Source organism: Thalassophryne amazonica, chromosome 12 (genome assembly GCF_902500255.1).
Source record: "Thalassophryne amazonica chromosome 12, fThaAma1.1, whole genome shotgun sequence".
Taxonomy (NCBI): Eukaryota; Metazoa; Chordata; class Actinopteri; order Batrachoidiformes; family Batrachoididae; genus Thalassophryne; species Thalassophryne amazonica.
The window spans coordinates 3,791,370-3,809,111 of NC_047114.1; the positions used below are offsets into that span (position 1 = coordinate 3,791,370).

Below are 17,742 nucleotides of genomic sequence, written 5' to 3' on the forward strand. Positions count from 1 at the left end.
TGTGTGTCTTCACAAACAATAATGTGTTCTGATGCTGCACTTTTATCAACAAACATGTCAACAGTTACACGTCGAGTTCTCACTCCTCGTAAAAAATACTGTATGAAAAAAATCATCTGCACAAAGATATTGTTCAGCGGCCAGAAGCACATCGGCAGCGTGTCCGTTCAGTCCGTTCAGCGCCGCCTCCTGGACACCAAGACCACACCGGGAACAACACTGGTAGAAAACCTGATCCAGTCGTATAACTGGATTTACACAGACTGAGAACATTTTATGACATCAGGCACATTTTAGTCTCAGCTCACCATCGAGCTCAAAACCCAAAGATTCTGAGCTCAAAAGTCGAGTGTCCGTCCACGTCGTCTTTTCTCTGATTTGCTAGGATGCGTCCGTTGTCGATTTCAAATCATCCGGCTACAAGTCATCAGGAGCTGTAAACGTGGAATAACGTGGAGTAACGTGCACGTCGCACCGTTCCATGGTACAGCGATGCAACATTTCATCTGTTAGTGGCAAACGTGCACCAAAAATCAAGGATCACCAAATTCTCCATCAGTGGAGGCTTAAAAACAAAACAAAACAAAATCCATTCAGGTGATGCTGGAGTCCCGCTCAGGGTCCCACAGGGTCCCGCTCAGCTGCACAGAACTCCCAATACGAGTCCTGCTGAACGCGGAGATGCTGCTGGTATTGGGGTCTCTAGATGACCTGACCCTTGGGGTGCAGCAGGATGGCATTGGAGTGCAGTTTGGGCCTCAGGACGCCGTTGCTGTAGTAGAAATGATTGGTGAGGGCCTCGGAGATCTGGTAGGTGCTGCTGTCGCCATCATCCTCGTACCCCTGGAGGCCTGGCTGAGCCGGACCCCAGTCCTCACTCGGGGTGCCTCCCTCCCTGACGTGAACCACGTCTGGCTCTCTGAACCCAACGCCGTCCTCCGGCTGTACCTTCAGTGGAATCAGGGATGAGGGAAGACCTGAGTCCTAGTAGGTACATGGAAGTCAACAGACAACTAGTTGTTCCGATTGAAGATTAAAGGTGATTTTTATTCAGCTGTAATCTTTCAGCTTTGCCAGCAGAACTGGCACAAGACGTTAGAGGAGGTGCACAGAATGTAAATTTAAATCAGGGGTCACCAACCCTGCTCCTGGAGGTCGCCTGTCCTGCATGTTTCTCAACTCTTCCTGCTCCACCCACTGCCAATTAATGTCAGCTGCACTCAGCCAATCAGGTTAAAGGCAAGTGAGCGCAGTTTAAATGCACCTTTAATATCAGACTACTGAACAGGATTTAAAAACTTCATGCACCTCCTTTATGCACCAAATCCAAGTATAGTGAGACAAATAAGTATTTGATCCACAGTAGAGTTTGCAAGTTTTCCCACCTACAAAGAAGGTTGAGGTCTGTAATTTTTATCGTAGGTTCATTTCAACAGTGAGAGAATCTAAAAAAAAAAAATCCAGAAAATCACATCGTATGATTTTTAAATTATTAATTTGCATTTTATTGCATAAAATAAGTATTTGAACACCTACCAACTAGCAAGAATTCTGTCTCTCACAGACCTGTTAATTTTTCTTTAAGAAGCCCTCTTATTCTGCACTCTTTACCTGTATTAATTGCACCTATTTGAACTTCTTACCTGTATAAAAGACACCTGTTCACACGCTCAATCAATCACACTCCAACCTGTCCACCATAGCCAAGACCAAAGAGCTGTCTAAGGACACCAGGGACAAAACTGTAGACCTGCACAAGGCTGGGATGGACTACAGGACAACAGGCAAGCAGCTTGGTAGAAGACAACAACTGTTATGATTATTTATTAGAAAGTGGAAGAAACACAAGATGACTGTCAGTCTCCCTCGGTCTGGGATTCCATGCAAGATCTCACTTTGTGGGGTAAGGATGATTCTGAGAAAGCTCAGAACTACACAGGAGGACCTGGTCAATGACCTGAAGAGAGCTGGGACCACAGTCAGAAAGATTACATTAGTAACACATGATGCTGTCATGGTTTAAAGAGACCAAAATAGAGCTTTTTGGAATCAACTCCACTTACCATGTTTAGAAGATGAGAACAACCCCAAGAAAACCATCCCACCGTGAAGCATGGGGGTGGAAACATCATCCTCTGGGGGTGCTCTTCTGCAAAGGGGACAGGACGACTGCACCGTATTGAAGGGAGGATGGATGGGGTCATGTATTGCGAGATTTTGGCAAACAACCTCTTTCCCTCAGTAAGAGCATTGAAGATGGGTCATGTCTGGGTCTTCAGCATGACAATGACCCCAAACACACAGCCAGGGAAACTAGGAGGGGCTCCATAAGAAGCATTTCAAGGTCCTGGAGTGGCCTGGCCAGTCTACAGACCTGAACTCAATAGAAAATCTTTGGAGGGAGCTGAAACCACCAAAATCATACCATTTTTGTTTTTTAGATTCTGTCTCTCACAGTTGAAGTGTACCTCTGATAAAAATTACAGACCTCTACATTCTTTGTAGGTGAGACAACTCAAAAAATCGACTGTGGATCAAATACTTATTTGCCTCACTATACAGGCTAAACATTCCCTACATACTATTTATTATTGTTACCAACAGGACACATAACTCATACCCAACGTGAGTTATCCAATAAAATGATGAAATTTACTATTTCTTTCACTCTCTTCGAGGACCTTCCATGGTCGGTGATTAAAGAAATGCCGTATATCCATCTTTTAGTTCAGCATAGTTTTTTCACCACTCTTTCACAGCTCGGTCCAGTAGTTAACACTCTACATGTACACTCAACAAAAATATAAACGCAACACTTTTGGTTTTGCTCCCATTTTGTATGAGATGAACTCAAAGATCTAAAACTTTTTCCACAAACACAATATCACCATTTCCCTCAAATATTGTTCACAAACCAGTATAAATCTGTGATAGTGAGCACTTCTCCTTTGCTGAGATAATCCATCCCACCTCACAGGTGTGCCATATCAGGATGCTGATTAGACACCATGATTAGTGCACAGGTGTGCCTTAGACTGCCCACAATAAAAGGCCACTCTGAAAGGTGCAGTTTTATCACACAGCACAATGCCACAGATGTCGCAAGATTTGAGGGAGCGTGCAATTGGCATGCTGACAGCAGGAATGTCAACCAGAGCTGTTGCTCGTGTATTGAATGTTCATTTCTCTACCATAAGCCGTCTCCAAAGGTATTTCAGAGAATTTGGCAGTACATCCAACCAGCCTCACAACCGCAGACCACGTGTAACCACACCAGTCCAGGACCTCCACATCCAGCATGTTCACCTCCAAGATCGTCTGAGACCAGCCACTCGGACAGCTGCTGAAACAATCGGTTTGCATAACCAAAGAATTTCTGCACAAACTGACTCCAGTTCGTCGTCGTAACCGACTTGAGTGGGCAAATGCTCACATTCGCTGGCGTTTGGCACGTTGGAGAGGTGTTCTCTTCACGGATGAATCCCGGTTCACACTGTTCAGGGCAGATGGCAGACAGCGTGTGTGGCGTCGTGTGGGTGAGCGGTTTTCTGATGTCAATGTTGTGGATCGAGTGGCCCATGGTGGCGGTGGGGTTATGGTATGGGCAGGCGTCTGTTATGGACGAAGAACACAGGTGCATTTTATTGATGGCATTTTAAATGCACAGAGATACTGTGACGAGATCCTGAGGCCCATTGTTGTGCCACACATCCAAGAACATCACCTCATGTTGCAGCAGGATAATGCACGGCCCCATGTTACAAGGATCTGTACACATTTCTTGGAAGCTGAAAATGTCCCAGTTCTTGCATGGCCGGCATACTCACCGGACATGTCACCCATTGAGCATGTTTGGGATGCTCTGGACCGGCATATACGACAGCGTGTACCAGTTCCTGACAATATCCAGCAACTTCGCACAGCCATTGAAGAGGAGTGGACCAACATTCCACAGGTCACAATTGACAACCTGATCAACTCTATGCGAAGGAGATGTGTTGCACTGCATGAGGCAAATGGTGGTCACACCAGATACTGACTGGTATCCCCCCCCCCAATAAAACAAAACTGCACCTTTCAGAGTGGCCTTTTATTGTGGGCAGTCTAAGGCACACCTGTGCACTAATCATGGTGTCTAATCAGCATCTTGATATGGCACACCTGTGAGGTGGGATGGATTATCTCAGCAAAGGAGAAGTGCTCACTATCACAGATTTAGACTGGTTTGTGAACAATATTTGAGGGAAATGGTGATATTGTGTATGTGGAAAAAGTTTTAGATCTTTGAGTTCATCTCATACAAAATGGGAGCAAAACCAAAAGTGTTGCGTTTATATTTTTGTTGAGTGTATCAATTCCATTTATGTTTATTTTACCCAGATTATTTCATGAACCAATCGAATCATTCATAATTATTTTAGTAAACCTCTGACTAAGCACAGTGCGTTTATTAATATTATGAACCATCTACACTGGAAATTTGTACAAATTGTTATCACGGTAGTGTGGAAGCGCATTTCATATAACGGCTGAGTGGATCCTTGTCATTTGATTGGTGCTTTGTATAGAATAGAATTTATTATAATCATTGTACATGACACCAGAAAAAAATACTGTGCATGACAATGAAATTAAAAACAATCTCTTAAAAGCACATTTAAAATAAATAAATAGAATAATAAATAACCCTAAAAATTCTACATAAAACCTAGTTAAAACACTCAATTACAATCATAAAATGTCAGGTCCAGCAGCATTCAGTGCACAAACAGCTCTTCCCACAAAGCTATTTTTAAGTCTCTTTGTTCTGGCTTTAAGTGCCCTCTATCGTTATATGTCACATGACATGGATTATTCGTCCCATTTGTGTTGCATTGCATTTAGAATGTGATTTGGTTCCATTTAGAGTGCAAATTTGGTTCCATACATTTGGTACCACTGCACTCTGCGCACGAGCACATGCACACATACACACGCACACATACACATGCACACACACAAAAGAAATCCACTGCACTGTAAGCTGTAAGCCGTCTGGATGCATGAAAAGCTGAAAAGCTGACGTGATTTTTGGACTGAGGAACTACAAAGTCTTTTGTTGTTGTTGTTTGTTTGTTTATGGAAGTCCGAAGTCAGTGCACAGCATCACTGGACTACACGTCACAATTTGGACTTTAGCAGCAGTGGAACACCAAAATGTAAGTCCCTTTTCTGGTGTTTATAAATTAATAAAATACCAAAAGATAAGGATCTATTTTAGCCGTTATATAAAACAAATAATGAATGTTTTTACATTCTTTCAATGGAACGAATATTTCATGAGGTGAAAGCTGGAACATACCATTATTGAATGGTATGTTCTCATGAAATATTCATTCCATTGAACTCAAACATTCATTATCTGTATAGTCTTCACTGGATTAAAAAAAATAGACACCTGATCTCGTAAATACCAGAAAAGATCTTGTTTTTACAACATCAGGGAAGGTGCCACATTGACTGCGTATACTGCACACTGCAACATACTGCACATCTGCAAAGACAACGCCTTCATGCAATTCCACTGCTTCCAATCCTTGAGTAAAGAGGAGTGGGAGAATTCCTGAGTCATAATCGAAAATCGGCCAGTCTGTAACCGCTGACGGTGCGCTGTGATGGGACACAAAGTGTGGATTTTCCCCCAAGGTGTTCTTGGATGAATGAAATTCCTTGAAGGCGTTGGTGTCTAGCGTTGGGACCAGGAGGCAGAGCTGTGGTCTTATACACCTCTCTGCAGCTTCTCTCCCCCTGCCATCCCCTCATTACCCCATCCCCGTAGAGACGGTGCCTGCTCCCAGACCACCAATAACCAGCAAAAATCTATTTAAGCATAAAAATTAAAAAAGAAAAAATAATATAGCACCTTCAATTGCACCACAGACTAAAACAGTTAAATGTGGTCTATTAAACATTAGGTCTCTCTCTTCTAAGTCCCTGTTGGTAAAGGATATAATAATTGATCAACGTATTGATTTATTCTGCCTAACAGAAACCTGGTTACAGCAGGATGAATATGTTAGTTTAAATGAGTCAACACCCCCGAGTCACACTAACTGTCAGAATGCTCGTAGCACGGGCCGAGGAGGAGGATTAGCAGCAATCTTCCATTCCAGCTTATTAATTAATCAAAAACCTAGACAGAGCTTTAATTCATTTGAAAGCTTGTCTCTTAGTCTTGTCCATCCAAATTGGAAGTCCCAAAAACCAGTTTTATTTGTTATTATCTATCGTCCACCTGGTCGTTACTGTGAGTTTCTCTGTGAATTTTCAGACCTTTTGTCTGACTTAGTGCTTAGCTCAGATAAGATAATTATAGTGGGCGATTTTAACATCCACACAGATGCTGAGAATGACAGCCTCAACACTGCATTTAATCTATTATTAGACTCTATCGGCTTTGCTCAAAAAGTAAATGAGTCCACCCACCACTTTAGTCATATCTTAGATCTTGTTCTGACTTATGGTATGGAAATAGAAGACTTAACAGTATTCCCTGAAAACTCCCTTCTGTCTGATCATTTTTTAATATCATTTACATTTACCCTGATGGACTACCCAGCAGTGGGGAATAAGTTTCATTACACTAGAAGTCTTTCAGAAAGCGCTGTAACTAGGTTTAAGGATATGATTCCTTCTTTATGTTCTCTAATGTCATATACCAACACAGAGCAGAGTAGCTACCTAAACTCTGTAAGGGAGTTAGAGTATCTCGTCAATAGTTTTACATCTTCATTGAAGACAACTTTGGATGCTGTAGCTCCTCTGAAAAAGAGAGCTTTAAATCAGAAGTGTCTGACTCCGTGGTATAACTCACAAACTCGTAGCTTAAAGCAGATAACCCGTAAGTTGGAGAGGAAATGGCGTCTCACTAATTTAGAAGATCTTCACTTAGCCTGGAAAAAGAGTTTGTTGCTCTATAAAAAAGCCCTCCGTAAAGCTAGGACATCTTTCTACTATTCACTAATTGAAGAAAATAAGAACAACCCCAGGTTTCTTTTCAGCACTGTAGCCAGGCTGACAAAGAGTCAGAGCTCTATTGAGCTGAGTATTCCATTAACTTTAACTAGTAATGACTTCATGACTTTCTTTGCTAACAAAATTTTGACTATTAGAGAAAAAATTACTCATAACCATCCCAAAGATGTATCGTTATCTTTGGCTGCTTTCAGTGATGCCGGTATTTGGTTAGACTCTTTCTCTCCGATTGTTCTGTCTGAGTTATTTTCATTAGTTACTTCATCCAAACCATCAACATGCTTATTAGACCCCATTCCTGCCAGGCTGCTCAAGGAAGTCCTACCATTATTTAATGCTTCAATCTTAAATATGATCAATCTATCTTTGTTAGTTGGTTATGTACCACAGGCCTTTAAGGTGGCAGTAATTAAACCATTACTTAAAAAGCCATCACTTGACCCAGCTATCTTAGCTAATTATAGGCCAATCTCCAACCTTCCTTTTCTCTCAAAGATTCTTGAGAGGGTAGTTGTAAAACAGCTAACTGATCACCTGCAGAGGAATGGTCTATTTGAAGAGTTTCAGTCAGGTTTTAGAATTCATCATAGTACAGAAACAGCATTAGTGAAGGTTACAAATGATCTTCTTATGGCTTTGGACAGTGGACTTATCTCTGTGCTTGTTCTGTTGGACCTCAGTGCTGCTTTTGATACTGTTGACCATAAAATTTTATTACAGAGATTAGAGCATGTCATAGGTATTAAAGGCACTGCGCTGCGGTGGTTTGAATCATATTTGTCTAATAGATTACAGTTTGTTCATGTAAATGGGGAATCTTCTTCACAGACTAAAGTTAATTATGGAGTTCCACAAGGTTCTGTGCTAGGACCAATTTTATTCACTTTATACATGCTTCCCTTAGGCAGTATTATTAGACGGTATTGCTTAAATTTTCATTGTTACGCAGATGATACCCAGCTTTATCTATCCATGAAGCCAGAGGATACACACCAATTAGCTAAACTGCAGGATTGTCTTACAGACATAAAGACATGGATGACCTCTAATTTCCTGCTTTTAAACTCAGATAAAACTGAAGTTATTGTACTTGGCCCCACAAATCTTAGAAGCATGGTGTCTAACCAGATCGTTACTCTGGATGGCATTTCCCTGATCTCTAGTAATACTGTGAGAAATCTTGGAGTCATTTTTGATCAGGATATGTCATTCAAAGCGCATATTAAACAAATATGTAGGACTGCCTTTTTGCATTTACGCAATATCTCTAAAATCAGAAAGGTCTTGTCTCAGAGTGATGCTGAAAAACTAATTCATGCACTTATTTCCTCTAGGCTGGACTATTGTAATTCATTATTATCAGGTTGTCCTAAAAGTTCCCTAAAAAGCCTTCAGTTGGTTCAGAATGCTGCAGCTAGAGTACTGACGGGGACTAGCAGGAGAGAGCATATCTCACCCGTGTTGGCCTCTCTTCATTGGCTTCCTGTTAATTCTAGAATATAATTTAAAATTCTTCTTCTTACTTATAAGGTTTTGAATAATCAGGTCCCATCTTATCTTAGGGACCTCGTAGTACCATATTACCCCATTAGAGCGCTTCGCTCTCAGACTGCGGGCTTACTTGTAGTTCCTAGGGTTTGTAAGAGTAGAATGGGAGGCAGAGCCTTCAGCTTTCAGGCTCCTCTCCTGTGGAACCAGCTCCCAATTCAGATCAGGGAGACAGATACCCTGTCTACTTTTAAGATTAGGCTTAAAACTTTCCTTTTCGCTAAGGCTTATAGTTAGGGCTGGATTGGGTGACCCTGGACCATCCCTTGGTTATGCTGCTTTAGACGTAGGCTGTGGGGGGGTTCCCATGATGCACTGTTTCTTTCTCTTTTTGCTCCGTATGCATCACTCTGCATTTAATCATTAGTGATCGATCTCTGCCCCCCTTCACGGCATGTCTTTTTCCTGGTTCTTTCCCTCAGCCCCAACCAGTCTCAGCAGAAGACTGCCCCTCCCTGAGCCTGGTTCTGCTGGAGGTTTCTTCCTGTTAAAAGGGAGTTTTTCCTTCCCACTGTGGCCAAGTGCTTGCTCATAGGGGGTCGTTTTGACCGTTGGGGTTTTTCATAATTATTGTATGGCCTTGCCTTACAATATGGAGCGCCTTGGGGCAGCTGTTTGTTGTGATTTGGCGCTATATAAGAAAAAAGTTGATTGATTGATTGATTCTTTGTGGATGTGCAGTATGTGGTTCTGAGCGAAGCCGTGGTCAATGTGGCACCTTTCCTGATGTTCTTTTCTGGTATTTACGAGATGAGGTGTCTATTTTTTTTTTTTTAATCCAATGAATGCAACGCTCGTCCGAATGGTAGCCTGTGATTTTTTTATTTATTTAATTTTGGTCGGGGAGTGACTGACAGGCTCTTCTGTCCAGGGCACCCTAAGGCCCGCCCATGACGCCACGTATGGTTTCCATTCAAGATTCAACACGCTGATTAGCCGTCGCGTGAAGTTAACCTCCTGCTCTAACAGGAAGATACGTTATTAGTCAGTGAATTGATAAAGACAAGTTCTAAAATGATGTGCCCGAGTAAAATATTCGAGCCCATTTGACAGAGAGCTCTCCAGATGTACACGTTTTTTGGTGAATGTGTGTGAAATCAGACCCAGTGACCGCAGACATACCAGCGACATGTTGCTGCTCTTTAAGTATGACTCCACCCTCCTACGACGCTCCTCCTTCTCTCCATCCACCTCAGTTTCTCTCAGCTCCTCCCTGCCATCGCCCCAGACGACCGGACGTCCCAGTTCATCAACTTCCATGCCCACTGCAGGCCCCCACTTCCCACTCAGGGCGGGCTGGCTGCCTTTGTAGGTGGGTCGCTCCTGGAGACAGGGAGGTGGCACAAACGGTCACAACGCTCAAAGCGTAACCAGTTACTTTCTGATCATATCGTGCAGGACAGAGGACGGACAGACACGCATGGATCAAGACATTAGAGGTTCGGAACCATCCGATAAACTGGCAGGAAGTCAGCTGTGTTGCTGTGGCAGAGCCACTCACTGTCAGACGGACATTTACCTTCAGACTCTCAAATCAAGGAAAAACAAGGACAGCCATTCAGACGGTGCAACAACACAACTTTACACATCAGGCAAAAATCCACTGGCACCATCATATATGGTTCAGTGTGGTCTCAACAGTTGGTCCGCTCTATTAAAAAAATGGAACCATGAAAATTCAGTAAGGTATATCTTATATATTATATTCCAATTCTAAGGTGGAACTATGCTAGTATATAAAGATATATCTAAATATCTGAAAAGGAAGAGTAAAATAGGAGAGTAGAAAAGAGTGGAGTAGAGCCACTTAGGTACCTGGGCTTGAGAACCAGAGACGGTATGTAACCATGGGGGTGCCCTTGACGAACCCTTGACGAACACACAACTCTAGTGCGCTTGCTTTCAAAACAGAAGGGTCTCAGTTAAAGACCACCGGCGCTCCATTTTCCATGTACATCTGGAGTTGCACGAGGAAGGGTAAAACGTGTGCCAAATCAACACGCAGACCCAAATTGGATCCACTGTGGCAACCCCCATTGCAAAAAAAAAAAAAACATCCACCACATTTAATCCATATGGGTTTCAAACTGCAAGTAAAAGGTGCTATTGAGTTTTTCCTGCCAATACATGTCACATTATCTCCAATTTTTAGGATGTGAACAAGTTTCCCTTCTCAGCCACTCCTCCTCAAACCTCTCTCCTCCACTTAAAGCAGAAGAATGGCAGGTGGAGCCTTTTAACAGTTCCAACAGCTCTATGGGGGGAAGTGTAGATTCTAGTCTGACCAGAGGCTTTTTGGTCAGAGGCATTTTTAATTGATAATTGTGGTTTTTGGAGGAAAGTAGCCATCATCCTCCATCGGGGGGGGGGATCAAAAGCCATGCTTTGAGTACTGCTGTATCTTTATAAAGGTTTTGGGGAGGGCAATAAATCCATGGGCACTACTCACATGCACAAAAAGTGCACATGCAGACATACCCAGGCACTAAACATACACACTCAACCAGACAGAGTGTAAACATGGGACGGAAAAGCTCAAAGCACAGAGGGAGCGTTGTTTCATTCTCTGCACAGAGTGCCATTAAATCTTTCCACAGAAAACTGTTGCTGGCTGCTGCATTAGAATAGAAATGGACTGAATTTATATAGCACTTTTCCATCTGCATCAGACGCTCAAAGCGCTTTGTCAGGGTGCTGCCATACAAGGCGCTCACTACACACCAGGAGCAACTAGGGGATTAAAAACCTTGCCCAAGGGCCCTTAGTGATTTTCCAGTCAGGCTGGGATTTGAACCAAAGATCTTCTGGTCTCAAGCCCAACACCTTAACCACTAGACCATCACCTCCTCAGTGATCAGGGTGGTGAGGGGGTGTGAGGGGTCCTCAGCGGTCAGGGCGGCATTCCTGATCACCGAGCGACTGTATAGTTCAGACAGAGAGGTTTGGGGTGAACCAGTTACTTTGCTTGCATGACTGATAATATGGAGAAGTTTAGATCTTTGTTTGATAGTGAGGACATTGTACCAGGATGAGATATTGAAAGTAAGGAGTGATTCAATGAGGCCAGAGTTAGAATGTCCTTGCTGATGTGCAAAGTCTTCAGTTTCCTCAGCAGGTGGAGATGCTGTTGTGCTTTTTATCAACAGTGTCACTGTGTGTTAAGTGTAAAATGTCACTTTGGGCACCTTTACACAAACTTGAGTTTGACTTTTCAAGATCACCAAAAATCAAACAGGGATGTGACCAATAGGAAGATGATCTACAACCCCTGGCAAAAATTATGGAATCACCGGCCTTGGAGGATGGTCATTCAGTTGTTTAATTTTGTAGAAAAAAAGCAGATCACAGACATGACACAAAACTAAAGTCATTTCAAATGGCAACTTTCTGGCTTTAAGAAACACTATAAGAAATCAAGAAAAAAAGATTGTGGCAGTCAGTAACGGTTACTTTTTTAGACCAAGCAGAGGAAAAAAATATGGAATCACTCAATTCTGAGGAAAAAATTATGGAATCACCCTGTAAATTTTCATCCCCAAAACTAACACCTGCATCAAATCAGATCTGCTCATTGACATTGACCCTATGTGTCTTTTTGCAAGGAATGTTTTTGCAGTTTTTGCTCTATGGCAAGATGCATTATCATCTTGAAAAATGATTTCATCATCCCCAAACATCCTTTCAATTGTTTAAAATATCAACATAAACTTGTGCATTTATTGATGATGTAATGACAGCCATCTCCCCAGTGCCTTTACCTGACATGCAGCCCCATATCATCAATGACTGTGGAAATTTACATGTTCTCTTCAGGCAGTCATCTTTATAAATCTCATTGGAACGGCACCAAACAAAAGTTCCAGCATCATCACCTTGCCCAATGCAGATTCGAGATTCATCACTGAATATGACTTTCATCCAGTCATCCACAGTCCACAACTGCTTTTCCTTAGCCCATTGTAACCTTGTTTTTTGCTGTTTAGGTGTTAATGATACCTTTCGTTTAGCTTTTCTGTATGTAAATCCCATTTCCTTTAGGCGGTTTCTTACAGTTCGGTCACAGACGTTGACTCCAGTTTCCTCCCATTCGTTCCTCATTTGTTTTGTTGTGCATTTTCGATTTTTGAGACATATTGCTTTAAGTTTTCTGTCTTGACGCTTTGATGTCTTCCTTGGTTTACCAGTATGTTTGCCTTTAACAACCTTCCCATGTTTGTATTTGGTCTAGAGTTTAGACACAGCTGACTGTGAACAACCAACATCTTTTGCAACATTGCGTGATGATTTACTCTCTTTTAAGAGTTTGATAATCCTCTCCTTTGTTTCAATTGACATCTCTCCTGTTGGAGCCATGATTCATGTCAGTCCACTTGGTGCAACAGCTCTCCAAAGTGTGTTCACTCCTTTTTAGATGCAGACTAACAAGCAAATCTGATATGATGCAGGTGTTAGTTTTGGGGATGAAAATTTACAGGGTGATTCCATAATTTTTTCCTCAGAATTGAGTGATTCCATATTTTTTTCCTCTGCTTGGTCTAAAAAAGTAACCGTTACTGACTGCCACAATCTGTTTTTCTTGATTTCTTATAGTGTTTCTTAAAGCCAGAAAGTTGCCATTTGAAATGACTTTAGTTTTGTGTCATGTCTGTGATCTGCTTTTTTTCTACAAAATTAAACAACTGAATGAACATCCTCCGAGGCCGGTGATTCCATAATTTTTGCCAGGGGTTGTATAACTTCATACTGGAGTTTAAAAGTAAACACAGGTGTATCTCTAACCAGTTTCCAAAATGTCCACTCTAAATATCCCCAATAGATAAGCACCGGGCCGAAACCTTCATCTTGACTTTTTAATAATTTCCCTCAAAATCAATTTTTTTCCTTGGAAGACCCTGACACATTCCATCAAACAGAGTCCAATTCCAATCAAAATTTGTTGGGTCACTTTGTTCACCAACAACAACACAATAACACACACATGCACACACGAGCTGCCGCTGCACTGAAGAACCTAATTATAACAAAAGAAGACCAAATGTTCCCAATTCCAGAACAGAAACATGAACAAGGTGCCAAGAGTTCTAAGAACTGCAGAATCAAATCTCCAGCAAACTTTGGAAAAATAAATGTAGTTAAGCAGGTTATTGGGGTTGGCTTGAACCGGTTTGGGGATGTCATCTTTTGACTCTTTTACTGTTCATCAAATGAAGGCAAACTATCAAAAAAAGTCTACAACATTTCCAATGAGGAACTTTCAGAGAACTCACCAGAGATATGTCACTGTTTTTCATTCTGCTGTCGACTCGGAGGAGGGCGTAATCTTCTCCCTGCAAACAATTCAGATTGGTCGACTTTGAACAACTGGTCAAGCTGTTCCCAGGGACGTTTTCACGTCCGGCGATGTTTGTAAAACTTCTCCAGCAGTGTCAGAAAATCTAACAACCTTTAACCTATGAGTTATATATTCTGGATGACATAAATCAAAACGGCTTCAGGCGTTTTGGCCTGGTTTCGGTCGTCTCCTGCGGAGCTGGTTTGTCGGTACCTGCACTCTGGGGTCCGCATTGACAGAGTTCAGCCTCCTGAAGGACGCTTGCCTGGACAGCGTGCTAATTTCCTCCCTGGGAAAAATGAAGGATAACTTAACGAACAACTCAAAACGTCTTTCCCAGATCTTTAAGAAAATGTCAGCTCACGTTTTTACACTGAGTTCAGTCTTAAGTTTTTTGTTTCGGTGTTGATGGCGGTGGTTGACCAGGATGACGACGCTGACCAAAAGCAGCACCAAAGCTCCAGCTACAGAGCAAACCACAATCAGCACCAGGTTGTCCGGCACACAAGTCCTACCACATGTCTCTGAAAGAAGAATTGAAAAATAAAATACTGCAGTGCCACCCGCCATCCACAAGAGGGCACCAAATCCCCACAATTACTTGGATTAAAAAGTCTTTAATTCTTGTGTCTACAATCTAAATATCCTCCTTCTCTTCCTTCTAAAATGCAGCATCAGTTTCTTATTTTAATTCAGTGAGAGTTTAATTCCAACAGCAAAATAAATAAAACTGAAGAAGAACCAAGTGGTTTACCCGTTATGGTCAACAGGAACTCGGTCCTGTCTTCTCCCACAGAGTTCCTGACCACACACTCATACAACCCGCTGTCATTCAAACGAAGGCCACGCCCAAAGATAAGCTTTCCTCCAAGCACAGATGCTCCGTTTGGCAGAGCTCCGCCCCTCCTGTTGATTGACAAACGGAAATGCCAGAATTAAGAAAGCAAAAACATGACTCATCATTTGAACAGAAGCAGCAGTGAGTCATATAAACCCCTGGCAAAAATTATGGAATCACCGGCCTCGGAGGATGTTCATTCAGTTGTTTAATTTTGTAGAAAAAAAGCAGATCACAGACATGACACAAAACTAAAGTCATTTCAAATGGCAACTTTCTGGCTTTAAGAAACACTATAAGAAATCAGGAAAAAAAAAATTGTGGCAGTCAGTAACGGTTACTTTTTTAGACCAAGCAGAGGGAAAAAAATATGGACTCACTCAATTCTGAGGAAAAAATTATGGAATCATGAAAAACAAAAGAACGCTCCAACACATCGCTAGTATTTTGTTGCACCACCTCTGGCTTTTATAACAGCTTGCAGTCTCTGAGGCATGGACTTAATGAGTGACAAACAGTACTCTTCATCAATCTGGCTCCAACTTTCTCTGATTGCTGTTGCCAGATCAGCTTTGCAGGTTGGAGCCTTGTCATGGACCATTTTCTTCAACTTCCACCAAAGATTTTCAATTGGATTAAGATCCGGACTATTTGCAGGCCATGACATTGACCCTATGTGTCTTTTTGCAAGGAATGTTTTCACAGTTTTTGCTCTATGGCAAGATGCATTATCATCTTGAAAAATGATTTCATCATCCCCAAACATCCTTTCAATTGATGTGATAAGAAAAGTGTCCAAAATATCAATGTAAACTTGTGCATTTATTGATGATGTAATGACAGCCATCTCCCCAGTGCCTTTACCTGACATGCAGCCCCATATCATCAATGACTGTGGAAATTTACATGTTCTCTTCAGGCAGTCATCTTTATAAATCTCATTGGAACGGCACCAAACAAAAGTTCCAGCATCATCACCTTGCCCAATGCAGATTCGAGATTCATCACTGAATATGACTTTCATCCAGTCATCCACAGTCCACGATTGCTTTTCCTTAGCCCACTGTAACCTTGTTTTTTTCTGTTTAGGTGTTAATGATGGCTTTCGTTTAGCTTTTCTGTATGTAAATCCCATTTCCTTTAGGCGGTTTCTTACAGTTCGGTCACAGATGTTGACTCCAGTTTCCTTCCATTTGTTCCTCATTTGTTTTGTTGTGCATTTTCGATTTTTGAGACATATTGCTTTAAGTTTTCTGTCTTGATGCTTTGATGTCTTCCTTGGTCTACCAGTATGTTTGCCTTTAACAACCTTCCCATGTTGTTTGTATTTGGTCCAGAGTTTAGACACAGCTGACTGTGAACAACCAACATCTTTTGCAACATTGCGTGATGATTTACCCTCTTTTAAGAGTTTGATAATCCTCTCCTTTGTTTCAATTGACATCTCTCGTGTTGGAACCATGATTCATGTCAGTCCACTTGGTGCAACAGCTCTCCAAGGTGTGATCACTCCTTTTTAGATGCAGACTAACGAGCAGATCTGATATGATGCAGGTGTTAGTTTTGGGGATGAAAATTTACAGGGTGATTCCATAATTTATTCCTCAGAAGTGAGTGAGTCCATATTTTTTTCCCTCTGCTTGGTCTAAAAAAGTAACCGTTACTGACTGCCACAATTTGTTTTCCTGATTTCTTATAGTGTTTCTTAAAGCCAGAAAGTTGCCATTTGAAATGACTTTAGTTTTGTGTCATGTCTGTGATCTGCTTTTTTTCTACAAAATTAAACAACTGAATGAACATCCTCCGAGGCCGGTGATTCCATACTTTTTGCCAGGGGTTGTAGTCTTGAAGTAGTTTCTGGCAGCTCATTAATGACGTGCGTGAGAGAGAAACCTGCTCTGAGGTTCAAAGAAAATCCTGCAGAAGAAACTGAGCAGGAAACTAACATCTCATGGAATCTGCTTAAAGAAACAGAAATACAATAAAACTTCTCAACCGGAAGTGATTCGTCTTCACAACATCTGGTTTTTGCCACAGAGCGAAACCAGCAGGTTGCTCACCCTGCAACCAAAACCTGCTGGCTTACAAGTGGCGCCCATTAATCTGAATAAACCAAATAAATACGAGGTTTGAGGGATTTAAGTGAGTTCAGATAATCGTCCCCACATTGTGTTTCTCTGAGCAGCTCACAGGCCACATAATGGAGGGCCGGTTCCCCATCAAATCCGCTGAGGCAGCTCACATTGCGCTGGTTTCGTTGTGCTGCAGCGGCCATTTAGCAGCAGCAACCCCCCACCCCCAACCCACTGGAACAATCTCAGGTTTCTTTTCTCGACCCCACCTAGCGTGTCGAACCAAGCCTTTACAACGGAGCAGAGATTGCATCTGAAGGAGACGGCGGCTGAAAGTGATACAAATAAGGATCCACCTTTAGCAGCCAAAAACTGATCTTTTTAATTCTGAAACTCTGCTGGTGAACAAATTACTGTCGTTAAGAAGATTCTGTGTGGTTTCTTAGTGAGCTCTTGGCTGAGCACACCCTACAATTAATGACATAATTACTATTTTCATTAGGTTGCGATCTGATCTGATCTGAATTTTTCCCATCTTACTGGTGTTCCTCAGGGGTGTGTTCTGGCTCCTACTCTGTTTAATGCTTGCATGGACTGTTTGTTGGGTTGGATTGTGGAAACTAGCAACTTTCACGTTTTTGTTGTCAAGTAAAGGTTTACCAACCTCGACTTTGCAGACGATGCTGTGATTTTTACTGAATCAACAGATACTCTGATGTCAGCACTCGGGAAACCGAGTAAGGAATCAGAGTGTCCTGGTTTGTAATTGTCAAAGATCAAGACAAATCCAGGCTTTCAATGACTTCCTGGACTCCACCATCAGAAGTGCACCTGTATGTGTCAATGTGTTGAATTTGTAGAGACATTCACTTATCAATGACATTCATTTGAGATCAAGAGATGCCTGGAAAGAGCTTATGGCTTCATGAGGTCAAAGG

The 17,742-nt window shown here is 42.0% G+C and overlaps 1 protein-coding gene across 3 annotated transcripts in view; it reads right to left on the minus strand.

Annotated features, from left to right (window-relative positions):
- The window catches only part of nectin4b (nectin cell adhesion molecule 4b), an 80,966-nt gene continuing 63,224 nt past the window's right edge, over positions 1–17,742 (minus strand). The window contains exons 6-11 of one of the 3 annotated variants that reach the window (XM_034183419.1): positions 14,649–14,800; positions 14,259–14,358; positions 14,108–14,183; positions 13,830–13,889; positions 9,685–9,885; positions 1–984 (exon numbers count right to left, since the gene is read on the minus strand). In XM_034183419.1, coding sequence (XP_034039310.1) covers positions 703–984; positions 9,685–9,885; positions 13,830–13,889; positions 14,108–14,183; positions 14,259–14,358; positions 14,649–14,800 — 871 coding nt within the window. In that variant the 3' untranslated portion in view covers positions 1–702. Of the gene's footprint in view, positions 985–9,684; positions 9,886–13,829; positions 13,890–14,107; positions 14,184–14,258; positions 14,419–14,648; positions 14,801–17,742 lie in introns of all 3 variants that reach the window. The other 2 variants (XM_034183418.1, XM_034183417.1) reach the window with 2 other exon arrangements.